Source organism: Mustela nigripes, chromosome 14 (genome assembly GCF_022355385.1).
Source record: "Mustela nigripes isolate SB6536 chromosome 14, MUSNIG.SB6536, whole genome shotgun sequence".
Taxonomy (NCBI): Eukaryota; Metazoa; Chordata; class Mammalia; order Carnivora; family Mustelidae; genus Mustela; species Mustela nigripes.
The window spans coordinates 26,737,305-26,759,685 of record NC_081570.1 but is presented as its reverse complement, the minus strand read 5'-3'; the positions used below and the strand labels follow the sequence as shown (position 1 = coordinate 26,759,685).

General features: G+C 41.9%; 1 protein-coding gene across 5 annotated transcripts in view; it reads left to right on the top strand.

Moving 5' to 3' along the window:
- KIAA0319L (KIAA0319 like) overlaps positions 1 to 22,381 on the top strand; it is a 90,699-nt gene that overhangs the window by 47,528 nt on the left and 20,790 nt on the right. For all 5 annotated transcript variants that reach the window (XM_059377234.1, XM_059377235.1, XM_059377233.1 and 2 more), the window contains 7 exons: positions 4,098 to 4,344; positions 7,116 to 7,217; positions 10,168 to 10,265; positions 13,440 to 13,527; positions 15,554 to 15,646; positions 17,610 to 17,742; positions 20,746 to 20,974. In XM_059377234.1, coding sequence (XP_059233217.1) covers positions 4,098 to 4,344; positions 7,116 to 7,217; positions 10,168 to 10,265; positions 13,440 to 13,527; positions 15,554 to 15,646; positions 17,610 to 17,742; positions 20,746 to 20,974 — 990 coding nt within the window. The remainder of the gene's footprint in view (positions 1 to 4,097; positions 4,345 to 7,115; positions 7,218 to 10,167; positions 10,266 to 13,439; positions 13,528 to 15,553; positions 15,647 to 17,609; positions 17,743 to 20,745; positions 20,975 to 22,381) is intronic.

The window sequence follows — 22,381 nt, the reverse complement described above, 5'->3', positions numbered from 1 at the left end:
TGGGGTGTATAGACTATTTAATGTGATGACTAATGTGATTGGATTCAGATCTACTTTATCCCATGCATTCTTCTTTCATTTCATTTCATTCTTCTTTCATTTTTATCCCTATTTTTATGTTCTTCCTTTAACTGAGTATTTTTTTATTCCATTTTATCTCCTTTTGTTGATTTATTCATGATGATAGGCAGAATAATGATCCCCCTAAGGAGGTCAATGTCCTACTCTCAGGAATCTGTGAATATGTTATGTTACATAGCAAAGAGGAATTAGGGTTGCAGTTGGAATTAAGGTTGTTAAACAGCTGACTTTAAAACAGGGAGGTGATCCTGCATTTTCTGGTGGGCCTAATTTAAATACAAGGTCCTTAAAAGTAGAAGACGACAATATAACTGTGGAAGAAAGACCGATAGAACATGACTTGATTTGAAATTGAAGGAAGGGGACTAAGAACTAAAGAAAGTGGGTAAAAATGGGAAAAGCAAGAAAAGAGGATTCTGTCATAAAGCCTGCTGCTTTGTTAATTTCTTTTCATTCTTTTTTTCTCTCCGTGTTTGATTTTTAATCATACGTCTTCAAGTTTACTGATCTTTTTCTTCTGCCTTGTCTACCCTGCTATTAAATCTTTACAGTATATTTTTATGTGTGCGTCGATACATAAGCCAGGGTAAACGTACCTTCATCGCAGCAGAGGTTCAAAACAATTTTTTCATCTTAGACATTATAATATTCATCTCTAGAAGCTTGATTTGAGTCTTTTTTGGAAAGATTTTATTATGTATTTATTTTAGAGAGAGAGTGTGTGAGGGGGGAAAGAGCAGTGAGGGAGGGAGAAGAAAGGGTAAAGAATCTCAGATAGACTCCTCACTGAGCACAGAACCCAACGTGGGGCTTGAACTCAGGACCTTAAGATCGTGACCTGAGCCAAAACCAGGAGCTGCACATTTAACTGAGCCAGCCAGGTACCTCTGATTTGGGTCTTTTAAAAAATATATCTTCTTTGTCTCTCCTTCATATAAGCGGACATGCAATCTTTCCTATAACTTTTTGAATATATGGAATACAATCATAGTAATTATTTTAACACCTTTGTCTACTAGTTCCGTTACCTCTGTTATTTCTGGGTCAGTTTTAATTAATAGTTATTTTTCTGCATTACAGGAACATTGTTATTCCGAAGTATTCTTGGGAATTCTTGTTTTTAAGCCCCGTTTCCTTGCCTTACTTGCTCATCTTGGGCAAGCTTGTTTATTCCCATGGCTTCAGCTGCTATCTTTGGGAATTTGATTCCAACCCTGGGTCTCTATTTGAATTTCTCAGCTGTACTTCAGGTTCAGTATGTCTGAAACAAAACTTGCATGTTATTTTCTTAAAATTGCTCCTTTGTAGTCTAGTCTATCTTAGTTTTTGACACTACTATAGTTAGTCCTTCAATTCAAGCTAGAAACATGAGAGTCATCTTGCATTCTTTTCCCCAAGCCCCAGATGTATTTCAGCTTCACAAATATTAGATCCTTAATATTTTAAAATCCATCCCACTGGAGGAATTTCCAATAATGGTGGCAGAGTAAAATGGTCTCAATCTTCCCACAGATAATAATTATAAAATATGTGGAAAAAATGTATTTAAGGGAACTGGAAAGGATCCAAAAGCAGACAGAACAGCAACTAGAAGTGATAATAATTGTGAGTTTGCAGCTTTTTAAAATTTTTGCCTGAGGGCATTCACTAACTCCCACAGCAGAGGAAAGGCAGTGGAAAACCTCAGTCTTATTTTCTTATGGTGGCAAAGAACAGAGTTCAGTAGAGAAAAATTACCTGAGCAGGGAGTTGTGGGGGGTAAGGAGGGAAAAAATGAAAAAAGACGTGATCAGGAGGGAGACAAACCATAAGAGACTCTTAATCTCACAGAAGAAACTGAGGGTTGCTAGAGGGTGAGGGGGAAGGAATAGAGTGTGGCTGGGTTATGGACATTGGAGAGGGTATGTGCTATGGTGAGCGCTGTGAATTGTGTAAGACTGATGATTCACAGACCTGTACCCTGAAGCAAAAAATACATTATATGTTAATTTTTAAAAAAAGGAAAAAAAAAAAAACATAGAATGTGGCGAAGCCCATAACCTCGCTAGAAACTCTACTAAAATCCCTGGCTGAACCTCTAAACTATACCCAAATAGGAAGATTCCAGAAGCCATGATAAAAAAGGAGGCAGAGATCAGAGAGGCAGAGTTCTGTCTTTGAAAGACAAAACCTAATGCCAAGTGAGCACTATGAATTCGTCAACCATGTGTAGCACAGGTGGCAGAAATCTGAAGTCTTACCGACTTGAGGAGTCAGAGTGCAGAGTTGAAGGCTGAAAAATTAGGGAGTAATCTTATGAAGTAAAGAGAGTACAGAGAGAGCAGACCCAATTCTGAATACAACCTATTGCAAAATTCTTGGCTAATCATCAGATTAAACGAGAACACCTGCAGGTATCACCATGAGGTATCATTAAAATGACAAAAGATTAGAAAGACCTAGAATACCAAGTGTTAGTAAAGTGTGGAGCAGCTGGAACTCTCCTGCACTGCCGGTGGAAATGCAAAATGGTAGGGCCACTTCAGATAACAGCTCACAGTTCCTTATAAAGTTCAACATATACTTACATGTAACCAGCAATAAATACTTTTGAGTATTTACCCAAAATAAATTAAAACACATGTTTACAAAAACTTTGGATTTCAAACATTTATAGCAGATTTATTTATAAGAGCTGAGAACTGAAAACAAAAATCAGTATATGAGTGGATAAATACATTTTGGTATATCTCTAGGATAGTATACTACTCGGTAATAAAAAGGAATGAATTACTGTTATACACAATACCATGGATGCTTCTTTAAGACATTATGTTGAGTGAAAGCAGCCAGAAATGAAAATAGCATGTATATGATTAATTTTTATTTGAAATACAAGAAAGCCCAAAGTAACTAGTGGGGACAGAAAACATACCAGTGGTTGCATGAGCCTGAGGATGGAGGTAGGGGGAATGAGTTGACTTCTGGGGCTGATCGAAATGGTTTCTGTCTTGATCGTGGTTATGTGGGTATAGACCCTTGTCCAAATGCATAGACCTATACATTTTTTATTTGGTATAAATTACCCTTCAGTTACGTTGATTTAAAAAAAATCCATACCACCAGCTTTGTTTAACCACTCATCATTTCTCAGTTGGATAAGTGCAGTACCCACCAAAGTAGTGTTCCTGCTGTTGTCTTAGCTCTTCAAACCCTTACATGATGCGGCAACCTGAATGATCCACCTAAAACAGAAATCTGACTTTTTCTCTTCCCCATATACAACCCGATAATTGCTCACCATTACCGGCACCTTTGAGTAGCATGTCTTCTTTTGCCTGGCCCTTGACTGTCTATCCAGCTCGTCCTCTATTACTTCCTGCCTCTCACTTTGCTTATGGACTCTGTTCCCAGCACAAGCCATGCTAATCTCATTTCCTTTGCCTGTACTCATCTCTACCCTCAACCTTTTGTCTAGTAAACAATGGTTCACCTTTTAAAACTCAGTTTAGGACTCTCCTCTAGAGAATGCCTTTATCTATTTATTTAAACCATCCTTCTTCACACACTCCAAGAGAGGAACTAAGTACTCTTCAGACCATAGTTTTTCGGTTCATTGTTAACTTTTATAGTTGTATTCGTCCTTTTGATTTCTTACATTTTTGTTCTCTTCTCACTAGATTGTGCACACGCTGAGCACACTTACTTTCATTTATGTTTTGGGTCCACATGGCCTGTGCCTTAACAAGTGCTTAATAAGTATTTGTAGAAAGATTGAATATAAATGTTGAGAAAAGAAGAGAAAAGTATATGTAGAATGATTATTACTGTTTTGTTTTAAGCAAACCTCTGTGCATAGAGAAGAAGACTGGGAAGGTTTATAACAACATTTTAACACCAGTTTGGGTGGTGAGATTTGTTCCTTTAATATTTTTGTCGGTTTTTGCATTTTTCATGAAAACATTTAGCATGCAATTATTCTAAAAAACTGGTGGTATAACTTTTGCCTATTCAAATGAATGTTTGCATTTCTTTAGGTCCACAAGGCACTTATAATTTCCAGTCCCTTAACCCCAGTCCTGGCTGCGGAGATTCCTGGTTGGTCAAAGAATGTGTCAGTCCAACCTGAGACATCAGAGGATCCTGGTACTACACCTAGCACTCAGCAAGTAAAAAGCCTTGGGAAAATCCAGATTTCTACCCCTCTGCCAGTGGCTCCTTCCTACAGTTATGCTACCCCTAACCCCCAGGCCTCTTTCCAGAGCACCTCAGCACCATACCCAGGTGAGGCCCTTTGCTTCTGCCCTTGGAGATAGGATGGAAAAGTAGAGCATTTGATCACAGTGTTCTCTTTAGTGCAAGGAAAGGAGAGAGGCATGACTTTTGAGTACTGTAGATTAGAGAAAAAATAATCCTGTCTTTGTTCCTGTAATCATAGGACTGGGGGCTCTCCATCCTTTTCTCAACAGGCCCCAGCCTATGGGAATTAATGAGGCTCATTTTCCTAGAGCCAGATTCCACTGTGCCTGGAATTTAAAGGCACAAGATTCGATGAAGTAATATTCAAGGAACCAAACAAATAGAAGCCACTGGGAAGAAAGTTGGATCTTTGTACCTGTTTGCCTTCTGAATGGCTGATTGTAGGTCAGATATTTGTCTTTCTCATTTTGGCAGCATCTTTTTTTTTTAATTTTTATTATTATTTTTTAAAGATTTTATTTATTCATTTGACAGAGATCACAAGTAGGCAGAGAGGCAGGCAGAGAGAAGGGAAGCAGGCTCCCTTGCTGAGCAGAGAGCCAGATGCGGGGCCCTATCCCAGGACCCGGGGATCATGACCTAAGCCGAAGGCAGAGGCTTAACCCACTGAACCACCCAGGCGCCCCAGCAGAATCTTTATTTTTAAAGCAATCCATCCATAGGGAGGAGATTTATAAGGAGTGTTGCCTTAACAACAAGTCTGTGCTTCATGAGTGCTGTCCTAAGGTATTAGGAGGAAGTGGCTAATCAAGGAAACTAACTTGATCTTTATTCCCTGAAAAAGGCAACAGGGTGAAGCAAAGCCAGTAAAAATGAATTTTTGCTGATTTTTTATTTTCTAGGCTCTTCTTTCATGGTAGTATAACATGAAATTTGGGGGGTTTCAATCCGAAGGGACTAAAATATTTTTTGTGTCCAGGCATAATGCCTGTAATTTTTTATGTGATTGTCAAGGGTTTGAGTAACACTATTTTTGTCCATTATACTCTTTCTGAGTATGGTGGTTTCTCTTTCTTTTTTTTTTTTTTTTTTTAAATTTTCTTTTAGAGAATTTTTTTTTTTTTTTTTTTTAAGATTTTATTTATTTATTTGACAGAGAGAGAAATCACAAGTAGGCAGAGAGACAGGCAGAAAGAGAAGGGGAAGCAGGCTCGCCGCTGAGCAGAGAGCCCAATGCGGGGCTCGATCCCAGGACCCTGGGATCATGACCCGAGCCGTAGGCAGAGGCTTTAACCCACTGAGCCACCCAGGCGCCCCCACTTCAGAGAATTCTTATTCAGCTTCCTAAGGTGTCTAAATGTTGAAGTTTCCATAAGGATGATTTCATTTCTTCTTCAGTGCAGTGTTCCTAAGCAGACAGCTACATCTCAAATTTCATGATTGTCTGGGAAGTCCTTCTTACCCCTCAGTCTTGAAATATGAGTGGGCCAGTCATTTGTTTGTTTTAAGCTCTTTAGTTCCTAGGTCTCATACCAAATAATAATTATTGTCAGAGAAATAAGATTTACATAGTAGTGGTTCTCAACAACCTGCAAACATTTTGGGCATGCTACTGACACCTAGTGGCTGGAGGCCTGGGATCCTGCCAGCTGTCATGCAGTGTACAGGACAATTTCCCCCACCCCCACAACAAAGAATTATCTGGTCCAAAATGTCAGTAGTGCCAAGGTTGAGAACCCAGACATGTATGAAATAGCTACTGAAATAGTGTAAGACTATATTGAAAATATACTGTATATAGCTGTTAGCTAACGTGGGTATTCAAAAAATACTGAAGTACTTCATTCAGAAAGTAGATAAGTTTGAACCGAAATGGTCTGAGAAGATTTCTTGGAGAGAAGACTGGCTTTAAGTTAGAAACAAAGTACTGATTGAGAATAAAGAAAGCATACATCCCAGTTGAAGGAAGTAGCATTAGTAAAGTCCCCAAGTGTAGACCATGTCTTCCATGGAGCACAGGAAGGAAAATGAATATAATTAGAGGCAGAATTGGTTAAGAAGTGTGAGATAGTGTGATCAGATGGTAATGGTTTTCTAATACCAGGTTGGCAGTTGGCCTTGAATGTGGTATGGGAGTGGGGATTCTTAAGTAGGAGAGTAACATGGTGGGGGAGTATTTTGGAAAAATTAATGATGGTGGGTGTTTTAGGAAGACAGAATGGATTAGAGTGGGGAGTTCTGGCAGAAGGAAGACCAGTTAAGATTCTTGGAATAACCTAAGTCTGTGGTTGTAGTAATTGGAATAGAACGAAATTAAGGCTGTCTTTGTGATCAACATTTGGCTTTTCTTTTTGGAATTTTATAGATGTATTTTATTAGAAAGTTGTTTATCAGCATAAAGGTGATCCTTGAAATACTGTTGAACTTGAAATATTGTTGAATCCATGGAAATTACTGTATAAAGAGGGCTTATGGATAGACTATAGTTAAAATACAGTGGAGAAAAACTCAGAGACAAAGGAATAAAAGTAGAATAATATGGTGTCATGATAATCCGAGTGTTTCAATATCGAGGCAGTCAGCAGTATTAGATGCCACTGAAGTAAAGGATGCGGGTTGAGAAACAGTTACTGGATTTGCTAAGGAGCTGTTTGTGGATGACCTCAAAAGATCTTTCTCAGTGGGAAAATGGGGCAGAATAAGATTTCAGGGGATTAGAGAGTAGGTAAACAATGAGGAAATAAAGGCAGTAGCTGAATATTGTTTATAAAAGAAATTTGGCTCCAAAAGGATGGAGAGGAATAAGGTAGTCTGGCTCTAATTTCTTATCTCTTATTTCTTTCCTTTGTTTCCAGTTATGAAGGAACTGGTGGTATCTGCTGGAAAGAGTGTCCAGATTACCCTGCCTAAGAATGAAGTTCAGTTAAATGCTTATGTTCTCCAAGAACCACTTGAAGGTAAATCATCCCCTTAGTTATATTTGGATAATGTTTTAATTTATGATATTTACGTACCTTAACTCATTTACTCATTGCAGCAGTCCTGTGAGAACAGGCACAAATGTTTATCTGTTGTGAGAGGCAATATAATATAATGTTTGAAATCATGGGCTTTGATGTTAAGCCTGGGTTCAAATCCCAGCTCAGCTAGACATTAGCTGAATGATTTGAAGCAAATTATTTTTATGCTTGCATTTCTGTCTCAGTAAAACGGGGATAATAATTTCTACTTCATAAGGTTACTTTAGGGGCAAAATGAAACAGTACACAAGGGACCTACCTCAGTGCCTAGCATGTGGGTGATGCTTATTAAGTGGACACTGGATTATACCCCTTTAAAAGAGGAAGCACCTGAGACTGAGGTTAACCTATTTATTTTGTCCAAACAGCTAGTAAATAGCAGAGATAGAACTTGTAGAGGGGTTATTTAAGACTATGGCTAATAGAGATTTGACATTTACAAAAAAAAAGAAGACAGGGCTCCTGGGTGACTTGGTTGGTTAAGCGTCTGACTCTTGATTTCAGCCCAGATCGTGATCTTAGGGTGGTGAGATTGAGCCCCACTTGTCCCTCTCCCTCCCTCCACTTGTGCTCTCTCTCTCTCTCTCAAATAAATAAATAAATAAATAAAGTAATTAATTAATAAAGTCTTTTTAAAAAAAAAGACAGGCCCAATGTGATATATAAAATTGGGATCTATGAAATACATAAATTAGGGGATGCTGCATTCATTATTTAAGAAAACTTTTATAATATGAGCATCCCTTTCACCTTTGAAATATATATTAGTATATTAATAATACCAACATTTGGCTTAGAAACACACATGCTTCCATAGTGAAGTATACTTTAATGGAAAATGATTGCATTGGGTTTATGCTACTGTCATTACAGGGTTAGTCAAAATCGAATGCCATACTTTAGGATTCAGGATTAGGTACACACCTTTCTTATACAGTAGTCCCGCTTTCTAATAGGCCTATTACCAACTAGTGTATTTATGCAAAAGTACTTTTCCAGAACCTAAATGCCCTCCTCATTCTATATTTTTGCCCTCAAATTGAGGTTTCCTTATCAGTTTATTCTACCTTCCTCCAGAGAAGCTTTATCCGGACTCCCTCTGGTGGTAAGTTCAGGTGACTGAATTTGGTGGCCTTTGAAGATGGTGAGAACTGCCGTGAGCTGCAGTTGCCTCCACTGTTTTGTGAAAAGCACTGGAGTCTGCTTTATTTTCTTGTCTAACCCCTATTTGCATATACATGTCTGTGAGTTGCTGTCACCTTGTAGATCAGGACATGGGTTCTATTTAAAGAGGGCTTAGGGATTTTAGTTAAAATATAGTGGAGACTTTTATGAAGTCTAAAACACATGGGTTGAGAAAGAGATTCCTTTCAACTGTCCTCTCCACGGGTCGTTCAGCTACCAGATACATGAGATGAATGGTTTCAAACTTTCACAGATTGGGGACAAGTGAACAGGACCAGCTCTGCCTACTCATTCTCCCCCTCATCTCCTGTGGCAGCCCTTGAAGCACCCCTCAGGATTGCTCTTGGGTTCGGAGGCATAGTTTGAAAACCACTGCCCTAAATCATTTAAACCAGCGTTCTGTCTAGCAGACCTGTCATCAGTTGTTCCTACCCTTGGGTAAATTTTTGGCTGTGAGGCATAATTCATCCCCCAAACTTTTCTGTCCTAGGAATATTGCCTTTTCTTGAAATTGCATTGCCAGCCTGAAATATTGTAGAATTGTCAGTTCCCAAACTAGAGTGAGTCTGTTTTCTGTGTGGAAGAAAAATTTCCAACTTTAGTTGGAAGGTCATCTTTTAGCACCAGTCCCATGGCTGCCGCTGCTTTCCTGCTTCTCACCTGACCTGACTTCCACAGAATATATGTGTGAGAGCTGCCCAGGCATGATGACTGTCCAACACATTGCTAGTATTTTGGGGAGGAAGGAAGAGTGATAGATCTTGCATCTCAAGCTTATAAAATAAAATCTGGTCTTCAGATGAAGGCTATCTTGGAATTTGATTCTATGTGCTAACTTACCTTCGAACTCATGAACTGAGAAAGAGATGACCATTCTCTGTTAAGCTTTTGAAGTTTCTTCTCTTTTCCTTTTATTTTCCTTCTGGGTAGTAACATAAACTAAGCTTTCATACCCGTCCCCATCTGTCCCTCATCAGATGTGAATTTCGTTTCCCCCCAAATTTAAGACCACTTTCATGGGGGTGGGATTCCATTTAGATAATGGGATCCTGTCCTTGTCCTACCCAGTCATACAGTCTGAGCTACAAATGAGGACCATTTAATGCTTCATTTGATCTTAATTAATTTCAGTGGGGCCTGTTTTAAATGGGCCATCCCCTGCCATCTTCTGCAGTGTGTTATTTAGCTCAGCAGGAATGAAGTAGCTCTTTTAACTCACCAGGGTGTGATGACCTCAGTGAGACAAGCATTGTTAGCACTCTGTAAAAAAGCTATTTTTGAACCATGTTATTTAGAAGTCATGGCTGTTCTTTGTTGCAAAAGAAGTTTTGCAAGAAAATGGCCTTTGTTCCCAGTGAGTTCATCTATAGTGGTTGATAGGGCTTGCATTTTCACTGTGATGCCATACCGTGAGCAACCTGGTATTTGGAAGGAGGATTGGCCTCTTTCAAAGGGAGACTGGCTGTGGGGCAGGAGAGAGCACTGTTGGGAGAGGGTGGAGGAAGCCCTGACTGTAGCTGAGTCAGCAGAATCCTCCCTTTCTTTGAACAAGGCATTTGGTTTCCTATAGGCTCTGGGGTGGAATCTTCAAAACTGAGGCCTTGTCAAGATTTAGAAGAGATTTGTTATTGGCAGGCTGTGCGGCTGCCCTCTTTGTGTGTGGGTGTGTGTTTTCATGATTTCTGTAACTGCCCTTCTATAGGAGAAACCTACACCTACGACTGGCAGCTGATTACTCATCCTAAAGACTACAGTGGAGAGATGGAAGGGAAACATTCTCAGATCCTCAAACTGTCCAAGGTGAATTTGCTTCCTCTCACTTGCAGGGCTGGCGAAGAGGTGCTGACCATTTTCTAAAATGTAGAATGTAGAATTTTCTGTTCACACTTAAATCAGGAACAATCTTTCAGAAGTGAATCCTCCAAAAGTCTGGCTGACATCCAGTATTTGTTAGTGTATGATTCTCAAATGTTCATTTATGGTGAGAAGACTATAAGCATGGTGGTGATAGCTGAAAATATACACTAAACAGCTTTTAAGGGTAACATAAGGATTTTAGAATTTGGGAGATAAGCTAAGTTTTTTTGTGGCCACAAGACTGTGTAAATTGGCTCAGCCTTTTTTGGGATTCAGTGTAGTTATTAGGAACCATAAAAATGTTCATATCCTTTAGCCAGGCAGTCTCATTCATCCGTTCACTCTTTTTTTCTTTAACAACTGTTCATCGCACACTAGTTATGTATCAGGCGGCTGGATTGATCAAAATCTTCACATTCAAGGACAGTAGAGTCTCACCAGTGATACTGGCCAGAAGCAGACAATTATAACGGGATGCACTAGGTCAGTGCACGGAGTATTAAAGTCCTGGGGAGTTTGATTTCTTAGAGTTTACCGAGTGGGGTCATGACAGTGACTCACTTTCTTGGTAAAGGGTGGAGTGTTGATGCAGGGGAAGCAATGTCCACTGGGCCAAACAGAAAATGTGGCAGAAAGGGAATTGTGTGTGGTTCAGCATGACTAGACCCTCTGGCATGAGAAGGGCAGTGGCACAAAGTTGGAGAGATGCATGGGTCGCAGAGTGAAGACTGTGAATCTTATGCACAGGAAATATGGACCCTTTGAAAGGTTTTAGACAGCAGAAAGACTAGTTCAGGTTTTCAGTTTAGAAAGCTTACCCTGACTGCAAATAAGACTCAATCTGGGGAAGCCAATTGAGAATCTGTTGAAAGATGTAGGTGTGAGATGGTGATAGCCTGGGCTGAAAAACAAATAAAACTTAAGCTCATAATATGTGCCAGACACAGTGCTAATTGTTTTATGCACTAACCGACCCCAAGATGTAGATACTAATACCTGTTTTATATGACAAAACTAAAAATTAGAAAAATAAAGTAATTTAGCCAAGGTTCACAATGCTATTAAATGGTAGGTTTGAACTGGAACTTTCCATCCCTGAAGCTTTTTTTTAACTTTGCTATGATGGTTGAAATCTAAGGTGATGGCAGTGTGAATGGACAGAAGTGAGTGGATGTTAGGAGTATAATGGAGGTTGACTTGGTAAGGCCTGGTGATCAAGTGATGGGGTGGCGGTGTTGGGGAAGGGAGGTCTAGGATCATTCTAGCCTTTTTGGCTCAGGCATTTGGGTAGATGTTGGCACATCAGTGGTGATATTCACTAAAATGAAGAACATAGAAAGAGGAGCAAGTTTGGATGAGGTTTGCAGATGATTAAATCATTTTTAGACAGAGTGATTTTGAGGTGCCTGTGAAGTAGCTGGGACTCAGGGACTAGAGATCAGGACACAGGTCTGTGCTAGAGAGAGAAATTTGCACACCAGCCTCAAACAGATGACATTTGAAGTCGTGGTAATGTATGAGATCATCCCGACAGAGTGTGTAGAGTGCAGTTGGAATCCTGGGGAGCACAGTGATTAAAGGTGTGCAAGGAAGAAGAAATTGAAGGAAATGAGAGAAGTGTAAGCCAAGGAACGAGAGCTTTCCAAGAAGAAAAACATCAAAAACACTAGTCAATTAGCATTTGCTCAAAGATCATTTGGAAGAAAGGAGGAACTTCATTCGTCTGAAAGATGTTTAGCACAGTATTGGTTCTAATAGTAAAAGCCTGGAAACATCCTGGATGCCAACAATGTGGAATGCTTATGTGATATGACACGTGTACTCGTGCACTATTCTGCAGCGTTGGAAGTGACCATTAAAAAGACTGTTATAATGGGGGAAGGTGCGCGTGGTAAATGAACAGAAGGAAGAATAATAAAAAGCTTGATGCAGGTTTTTCTTTCTGATCTGCCATCTGCAGTGGGACTGCCGCCAAGATGCAGATTTTTGTGAAAACCTTTACAGGGAAGGCCATCACTCTTGAGGTTGAATCCTCAGAGTAGAAAACATAAAGGCCAAGATCCAGGAATTCCTCCTGATCAGCAGAAACTGATCTTTGCTGGCAAGCAACTGGAAGGTGGATGGACTTTGTGTGACTACAGCATTCAAAAGGAGGCCCCTCTTCATCTTGTGTTGAAACTTCGTGGTGGGGCTAGAAAGAAGGAAGGAGTCTTGCAGCACTCCCAAGGAGAATAAGCGTAAGAGAAAGAAGGTTAAGCCAGCTGTCCTGAAATACCAGAAGGTGAATGAGAATGAACCAGTCACCTTCATCGGGAGTGCCCTTCAGACATTCTGGTGGTAGATGTTGTCTGACTTACTGCTTTAGTAAACCAGAAGACCAGAGTACTTGTGTATGGTTAATAAAAGACAAGAATTGACACCAACAACAAAAAGCTTGATGCACACCTTGATTCTAACTGGAGCTTGAAGGTCGAGTTCCTAGAGGTAGTGGTTACATCTTACTCCTCTCCAAACTGCAAGTCTAGGATAATGTCCGGCATCTAATTGGCTCTCAATAAATGTTTGTTGAACGAATGAACTATTTAAAAGCCATTCTTTGTATGTGGTCAAGGACTGGAAGAAAGTAAGAGAAATAGGATTAACTGGCGTGTTAGGACAGTGGGATTAACTGGCGTGTTAGGACAGTGGGTGATTTTCTTTCTTTTATATTATGTTTATATAGATAGTGGAAATCAGAAGGGGAAAATATTCAGATATTTGGGAGCTATTTGGTATTTTTACAAAATGATTTTCTTTGCAGAGATGATTATTTTAATTTCATAACTCTATGAAATAGAATGGTTGGGCCATTAATGTTCTTCTGAAAAGAAAATGGGTGTACAGAGATACTGAATTCCCTTCTGTTGTTCTAGAGTCAGCTAGTAATAAGATTCACATTAAAAGCTGTGGTTTTTTAGTTTATAATTCATTGTTTCATCTCCTCAGCTGGTTTACTCTCTCCATTTTGGAAACTATGCAGGAGTGCAGTATCAGCATGGGAAGTTCAGATACATGTGTTATTTTAAATAGAATTACTGCCCTTTTGGCTGTCTAAAAGATCTTCTCTCACTTCTGCAGCTTACTCCAGGCTTATATGAATTCAAAGTGATTGTAGACGGTCAAAATGCCCATGGGGAAGGCTATGTGAACGTGACAGTAAAACCAGGTATGAATTTCCCAGCCCTGGCTGAGTCTCCATTGCTTCCTCTGCAGGATTCCCAAAGACAGAGAGATTTGACTTGAAGGGTTTTTAATTCCCATTGTTGTTGTTCTTTTTTTTTAGTGTATGTATTGGGCAATTCCTAGTTCAGTGTAGTAAAAGGTTAGGGTCGGGGGCGCCTGGGTGGCTCAGTGGGTTAAAGCCTCTGCCTTCCGCTCAGGTCATGATCCCAGGGTCCTGGGATCAAGCCCCACATCGGACTCTCTGCTCAGCAGGGAGCCTGCTTCCTTCTCTCTCTCTGCCTGCCTCTCTGCCTACTTGTGATCTGTCAAATAAATAAATAAATAATCTTTAAAACAAACAAAAAAAGGTTAGGTTGGCAGAGTATATACTTCAGTTCTAGTTGGAACATTTGGCTGGGCAGAGGAGTATTAGTCACATGGCCCCCGGTGCGGTATGGCCCGAGCAGTAGCCTCTGTCTGAGAACTGCTTCTCCAAGTAGGTCATGCTGACAGAGGACCATGTGTTGTGATTAAGAGACACAAGAAAGCCAGGAGCCTGGGAGAAGCATGTAGAAGGAGAACCAGCCAAATGGCTGGCTCTTTCTGATCTCTTTCCAGATACGGGTTTTGTACACAGAATTCCTCATTTAAACCCTGCCAGTCTTTTTTCACCTTGGAAAGCAAATCCTGTCATCCTTTTTAAGTGATCCACCATTGATAAATTGCAGTGCAATAACAAAGTATCTTGTTTTACATTTTTAGGGAAATTTGGGGCAAACTGGAGAGTGACGTATACATTGGCACAAATTCTTAATACTGTTTTCTGTCTTTGTTGGTAATAGATTTTCTATTTGCTCCTTGAACTCTGTAGTCAAGGTAATCCTTTCACCTTCCTAAAAATGTGTTTAACATAAAGACTGTTGGATTTTTCTCCCAAAGAAAAAGCCACTGGGTTTGTAGCTTGTAGTCATTTGGGTGGACCGAGCAGTTTGTGACCCTGCCATCACTTAGGCCTAGACACAATCAGCTTAGGGATGGCTGGGAAATCATCCGTTCTCTTTTCAGCATAGTCTGTGCCAAGGGATAGTTTGTCGAAGCCCTTTTTGCACAAAGCTTGTTTGTTATCCTCCTCTACTCAAGCTTGTGTCACTGTAGTCCTTGTCATGAACGAGATAGCATGTGAGCATTGAAAGCGTGCACTAGGCATGGTCTTAGGAGTAGTCAAGTTTGGAAGAGCTCTGATGCTTCCATGTGTCTTATGCTGGAATGGTAACCTGGTGTTGTAACTTTCCATTCGGTGATGCTGCACCCATCAGTTATGTAATGGAAACTAATTTATAATTCACCCACATAGGCCTGCTCCTCCTGTAATTTATAAAGGCCCTCTTCTGTGATCCCGGGGTGCTGGGATTGAGCCCTATGTTGGGCTCTCTGCTCAGTGGGAGCCTGCTTCTCTTTCTCCCTGCCACTCCCCCTGCTTGTGCTCTCTTTCTCATAAATAAATAGATAAAATCTTTACCAAAAGAACTGAAAACAAAACCCAGCTTCCAGGACACCTGGTGGCTCAGTTGGTTAAACATCTGCCTTCAGGGGCGCCTGTGTGGCTCAGTGGGTTAAAGCCTCTGCCTTCAGCTCAGGTCATGATCTCAGGGTCCTGGGATCGAGCCCCACATCGGGCTTTCTGCTCAGCAGGGAGCCTGCTTCCTCCTCTCTCTCTGCCTGCCTCTCTTCCTACTTGTGATCTCTGTCAAATAAATGAATAAAATCTTTAAAAACAAAAATAAAACAAACATCTGCCTTCTGCTCAAGTCATGATCCCAGGGTCCTGGGACTGAGCCCCACATTGGGCTCCCTGTTCAGTGGAGAGCCTGGTTCTCCCTCTCCTGCTCCCCCTGCTTGTGCGTGCTCTCTCTCTCTCTTTCTCTCTCTAATGAGTAAATAAAGTCTTTAAAAAATTGAATAAATAAGAACGGCTAAAAATTTTTTTAAAAAGCTTCTCTTCCAGTGTTTTCTGCCTTGTTTTCTTGCAGAGCCCCGGAAGAATCAGCCTCCTGTTGCCATCGTGTCGCCACAGTTCCAGGAGATCTCTCTGCCAACCACTTCTACAGTCATTGACGGCAGCCGTGAGTACTTATCTACGCATGATGTCTTAGAAGAGCATTCACTGTGAACCGTGGTAGAAAACGCTATGGAAGATTTGGGGCCAGAGGTACCTGGGTGGCTCAGTTGGTTAAGTGCCCAGCTCTTGATCTCAGCTCAGGTCTTGATCTCAGGGTTGTGAGTTCAGGCCCTGTGTTGGGCTCCCTGCTGGGTGTGGAGCCCACTTTAAAAAAAAAAAAAAAAAAGAAGAAGATTTGGTGCCACCTATGTCAATATTCTGGTTAGGCCCATCTTCTTGACCATGTTATGGGAAGACTGCCCATCTCAAGCAACTGATTAGGAAGTAAAAACTGGACAGACCCTATTTAAAAACCCCATGTGACTTGTTTGAAGTAATATTTCTGCTCTTTTGAGATGGTAAGAAAGGGGGATTTTGCAGATGTTTAGCATTATTTTGTATGAAACTTGCTTGTTTTCAAATTTGCTTAGATAGAGTCACCATTCTCAGCTATAGAAACAAAGCTCCTTCCTCTTGTGCAAGATAAGTAACTGAGGGTCTCGGCTGGGAGCCCTCCTCCAGTGTGCACGGCTGACTGGATTCTTGTCAGCCTCCTCCCGGAGAGACTCCCAGAACATGCTCCATGCCCCGACTGGGCTCATGAACATTTCACCCTTCGGAATAGTATCCCCGATGGGTTACATGAGAAGACTTGTGGGTCTTTGCCACTGAGGCTGGCTATGTGTGCAGGGGGTTTCAGGCCTGTCATCTCATCAGTATTTACTTGGTCCCCTTGGAGGCCTAGTAAGGCCCTGCTACCCGATTGTCTTGCCAACAGTCATCCTAATGGCTAAGGCAGTACTGTTCTAGCAGAGGAATCTCCAGCGAGGTTTAACATTTTACGTAGAGGGAGCTGGCAAGAAGAGGAGGGTGGAAGAATAGCAGGACAAGAGAGAAGAGAGAACAGGAAGAAGCACTTGTGAGAGCAGCAAAAAGAGCCACGTAGCCCCATTTTCTGTGTATTGGTGAATAGGTCAAAGTTAAATAATGTGTAAGAGTGTATAGCGGAGACAATCACCGCGACTCCCATTTCCCAGCTAGCCAGTTGTCCTCCAGTCAATGGTATTAGTTTATGCTTCTTTCTGGAGACAGTCTCTGCATATGTAAGAAAATACGTATGTAGTCTTTAAGATAACACAGAGTACACACTGTTGTGTACAGTGCTTGTTTCTCTATGTCAAAGAATTTTTCTGAATCAGTACATGAAATAGTTTTGTTTTCTTTCTCTGATGGATTGCACAGCCTTCCGTTGAATGGCTGTGTATGTCCCCATGTGGTTGTATCCTTGGCTTCAGTCAGTCTCTATTGATGACCGGTTAGATTATTTTTGGTCCTTTGCTGCTACAGAGAATGTTGCCATGAATAATCTTGTAAGCGTGACATTTAACACATGTGCAGATGAATCTGTAGGATAAATTCCTCAAAGAGAAATTGCAGGGGAAATGACCAGTTTTGCTAGGTTGCTGTTTATGGAGAGGGTATGAGCGTGGGCTTCCACCGTGACTCAGGAGAGGGTTTGCTCCGCACCTGTACCCACAGAGTGTGTTCTGAAACTTTGGCCTCACCAAGCAGGTAGGTTTAAAGAAACAGTATCTGAAGTGTAATTTAAATTTGCGTTTCTTTTATTTTAAGTAAGGTTTTATCTTTTCATGTGTTTAAGAATTGTTGATTTTCCTTTTTTCATACAGTAGCATTTTAACCAGAGGTTGCCTGTGTTGGGGTCCTTGGAAAACTACACAGTGGAATATTCATAGCGAGGCAGAATGACCCAATATTCCTAGGGGAGAAACACTCTGGAGAGATAGTCTGTCCTTTCATGAAGTTTTCCTAGCCTCACATCTCTGGGTAGTTGCCCTGGTTTGTGTAAGCTGGGTAAGTGCTGAGACCCAGCGCTCTCGTGTTGTAACTGATGTTTCTTTATGGTCAAGAAAGCACTGATGATGATAAAATCGTCCAATACCATTGGGAGGAGCTTAAGGGACCTCTGAGAGAAGAGAAGATTTCTGAAGACACGGCCATATTAAAACTAAGTAAGCTCGTCCCTGGGAACTACACTTTCAGGTAAATTAGGACCCTTCAAGTTTCCCTTAGGCTATGCTTTTCCCTTGTGGGTTTTACATTCTCCTAGAAGTAACTCTGACAGATATCAAAGTCATTATAGACTTGGTTGATGATAGAGCCTTTGGTTTCACACTTGATCTTAGCCAAAAGGCCGAGAAGCAATAGAACCTTTGGTTCCATTAGTTCTCTTGAGTCCTGTTGGTGGCTGTGGTCACAACAGTGATGTTTCTAGGGCAACGGGCCTTGCATAGTAGATCAGGACCCACCACAGTTAACCATTCCCAAAGCTGTGCCTGGCAGATCCCCATTTTTTGGGGATTTCTGTCATTAAGTGAAAGGGCCTAGCTTCCTGTGCCTTTTCTCAGGAAAAATCTAGAAGGAACCCATTCCCATCTCATCTCTTCCCTTTGGTAAATGCTTCCTCAACTTACAAGATCTCAAAATCTTTACTTTGGACTAGCAGCTTATTTCAGTATGATTTGTGGGATCTTTTTCTGCTGGGGTTTTTAGAGACTTTGGTTCAAAGATAGTCCTGGGAACTCGTAGTCTGCATTCTAGGATGTGATTTGTAAGAGTGTGAGCCGACTCAAGAGTAGTCCTCTTTAGGTTTGCAAAACTCCTTGTCTGTTACAGAGCACTTGCATGTGAGTATCATAAAACAGCGTATGTACATGATATTAAATTCATTTTACATCTGAGAAAAATGAGGCTCCGTGTATTTACTAACTTCTCTGAGGTCACACATTTCAGCTAGAACCGAAGTACAGATTCTGTAACCAAGTCCGGACTCACTCTGTTCCACTCCTTGACCTGACCTTACATATTTTGTTCATGCTTCCTTGAATGCTCTTCTCAGTCCATCAGAGTTCTGCCCATCCTTAAGGACCTACCTCTCAGTTTTCTGTGAGGCAGAGTAGACCCTCCCGAGGTTCCTCCGAGAGGAGGGAACATGTCTCTCCCAGAACCTTCTCTGTGGTGCAATAGTTTATTCGTGGGTGTCTCTCTTCCTCACTGGGTCTGTAGTTTACCAGGTTTTGACACTACCAGAGACAGTGACAGGTCCTAGAACAGCACCTGCCCTGTAAATAAATATGACTTAGCAGCACTCTTACTGACTTAAGACTTCAGATGAATGAAAGGCAGCTGCCATTCCACAAGGTTAGAGCCTTCTCATTGGCTTAAAATGGAAATGTGAGTTGATTTTACCTTCGATTTCTAATATAGGAGTTCTAACACTTAAGAAATTTAGCTTGGGCCAGGTTGATCCTTTTAAAAAAAGTAATAGTAATAGTTCCTGCTTCTGGAACACTTACTGTGTGTTTAGTACTGTTGTGAGCTCTGTGCAGGCAGTGGCTCATTTAATCCTATACAAGTATTATAATTACTATTTTTTGTAGATTAGGAAATTTAGGCACAGAGAGGTTAAGTAACTTGCCCAAGGTCACACAGGCAACATGACTTGAGTCTGCACTTTCAATCATAGTGTTTGGGCGGATGCGGTATTGGGAGTGATTCTTCTTTTCTGTCAGTTTCAATTTATGAAATGATAGGACTGGATTTGATTAGCATTAAGATCCAGTCTGTTTGGTTCCAGTCACCTTTCCTTCTCTCCTCCTTTGACATGGCAGTGGCCAACCCTGTGGTCAGCTGCTCATCGGGTCCAGGATTCTCGCAGGCAAGCCTGGGACTGAGGTGAAAGAGTAAATGGGCAGCTGCCATCTTGCCATTTGTCTATAACTTGCTTCTGCTCTGAAATAGGAGACAAATAGGATATGTTAAAAAAAAACAAAAACAAAAAAACTGTGAAAACAACATGGAAAATGGAAAAAGAGGAAAATTTCTGTGGATTTTTCTTCTTCAGATATGTGTGTCTGATGTTTTTGTGCTCTTTCTCTAAAGGCTAAAATCCCCCAAATCCCCCTCAGGCCCTAGGTAAAAGGTGAAACTGTGGGATGCAGCCCCACAGATGTCTGGCTCTGTCTGTGGCTGGTGGTGAGATTTAAACAAACGACATGTCTTTTCTATGCTTTTCCTCTTTCTGTCAGCAAAATGGAAGGGACCCAAACCTCCTTGCTTGCTTATGCTCACATTTTGAGGTGGCAAGAGAAGCTTTAGGCTGTTCAGCTGGAAGGCATCATTTAGGTAAAAGCCTGCTCTTATAAATGAACATTTTTTTTTTCCTCTTGCAAATCCTGTTTCACACTGGCACAAGCTGTGGGGCTGTTGCGTAGGAGAATTCATTTGCATCTTGGGCTCCTGTCTTACCGGAGCCGGCCCTCCTGGTCCATCCCAGGGGCTGTCTGCCCAGGGCATCCCTTCTTGCGATGTGTGCATGGCTGAGGCAGGATGGCAGGAGGAGAGCGGGCTGCAGTCAGTGCTTGATCTATTCGGGGCCGCCTTTGAGCCCCGCGGCTTTAGGGGCCAGGGGTTAACTACGCTTAAAACTTGGTTTCTGGGCTTTGGAGTCAGAGAACTGGGCTTGCATCTTGGCTCACTGTGTAGCCCTGGGCAGGTGACGTAGCCTCTGTCAGCTTCCTGTCCAGGGAGATGGAGGACACCTACTTCATATGATTGTTGGGAGGGCCAGGGAAGACAGTGCCTGTGAAGTTCCCAGCGCACGGACAGGTGCAGGTGGCAGAGCAGAACGGTGCTGGCAATGTAGTGCCTGGATTAGCATTCTGACTCCACTCAAGCTTGGGCAAGTTACCTCTCTGTGCCTTAGTCTCCTCGTATATGTAAGGAGTAAAATGAGCGTCGTGCTTTATGGAACCGTTGTGAGGATTTAAGGAGCTAGAAAGCACTTGGAACAGTGCCTGGCGCTCGGTCAGGGTGAGCATTTAGTCGTAGTCTGCCTGTCCGAGAAGAATGCATAAAGAATTGGTAATCATTTGGTACCCCTGCTGCCTTGGTATTTCTTAGCCTCAATATTTCAGTCCTCTCAGATCGCTGCCTCTTCCTTCAGCCCATCCCTGCCTGATTGCACTCCTTTCTCTGCCCTGCTAGCTTGACGGTGGTGGACTCTGACGGAGCAAGCAGCTCTACCACTGCAAGTTTGACGGTGAACAAAGCGGTGGATTACCCCCCTGTGGCCAATGCAGGCCCCAACCAAGTGATCACCCTGCCCCAAAACTCCATCACCCTCTTTGGGAACCAGAGCACTGATGACCATGGCATCACCAGCTATGAGTGGTCACTCAGCCCGAGCAGCAAGGGGAAAGTGGTGGAGATGCAGGTAGGAGGGAATGGCGTCCGTCTCTTCTTGCCCAGGAGAATTACAGCTGCTGGACTGGCTTGCCCTTATGAGCCTTATTTTTGCTCCCATTTTAATGACCAAAGCCAATCGATACAGAACGCTGAACACTAGAATTAAAAACAAAAACAAAAACAAAAAAACACCTAGAAAATTTAAGGAGCCTTTAAGGAACACATTACCAAAACCTTTGTCTTCAATGTTTAGTATTAAAGGATGTGTTCTAGGATGATGCCAGAGAGCCAGACTACCCAAAGCCACAAGGGTACAGATTTTTTTTTTTTTTTTTGAGAGAGCGCACTCGTGTGTTTGGGGTACAGGGAGAGCAGGGAGGAGGGGCAGAGGGAGAGAGGATCTCAGGCAGGCGTCAGCTCAGCTTGGAGCCTGACAGGGGCTGGATCCCATGACCCTGAGATCATGAAACAAGGTTGCAAATCTTAATGAGCTGTACTACAACTTGGAGTAGCCCAGTAGGCTCTCTGGACATACTTAGGAGACTAGACCTGCCACCGGGCACATGAGGTAAGTAAATAAAACTGAGTAGGGCCTGTGGCAAACCAGACAACATAACCCCTGACTGAAGTGGTCAGCTGCGCCTCAGTGTGTTGTTGCCACATGGAAATATGGTCCCAGTATTCCTAGAGGGGCCCAGCTTTTCAAGAAAAAACAAATCTAGACCTGTATGTGAAAATTTCCAACTTTTGGGGCACGTGCCCAGCTCAGAGGAGCATGTGACTTTTTTGAGTTTGAGTGAGTTTGAGCCCCATGTTGGGTATAACAATTACTTAAAATCTTCAAAAAGAAAAAGAAAATTTCCAGCTTTTAAGATACTGCAGACCAAACAAAATGTCTGCACGCTGGATTCTGCCTAGAGGCTGTCAAGCTTTGTCCACTGTTCTAGAGGAAGTTCCTGCCTTGGAAGTTTGCCCTAAATTGTGTATAATGTTCCTTCTGACGCTCTGTGTTTCCAAATTGGAGGCCTGACTTAAAGCTCACATTTCACCTGGCTTTTGTTAGATATCCTGTTCGGTTTCTCTGCTGCTGCAGAATCTGCACAACCCGGCTGGTGACCGCACGGCATCGGCCGTTGCTGCCACGTGCTACTCAGGCAGCTGGGTTAAGATCACTGAGTGGCCTCAGCAGGAAGAACATGGTTTTAATAGTGTGTTATTTTATTCTACACTCCTGGCCTCCTTTCTGGCTTGGGTCATAAAGACCGAACTTGGTTCTCTCTGCACATTTTCCTGTCCCCCTCTCCCTCGTGAGAACTCGGACTTTATTTGAAACTGCTGCTGTCAGGGAAGGTTGTCCCCTTGAAAGGGGAGCCCTTTACTTTTAACAGGATGTCCCACAGTGTCTGATGCCACACGCAGTAGCTCTAGAAAACTA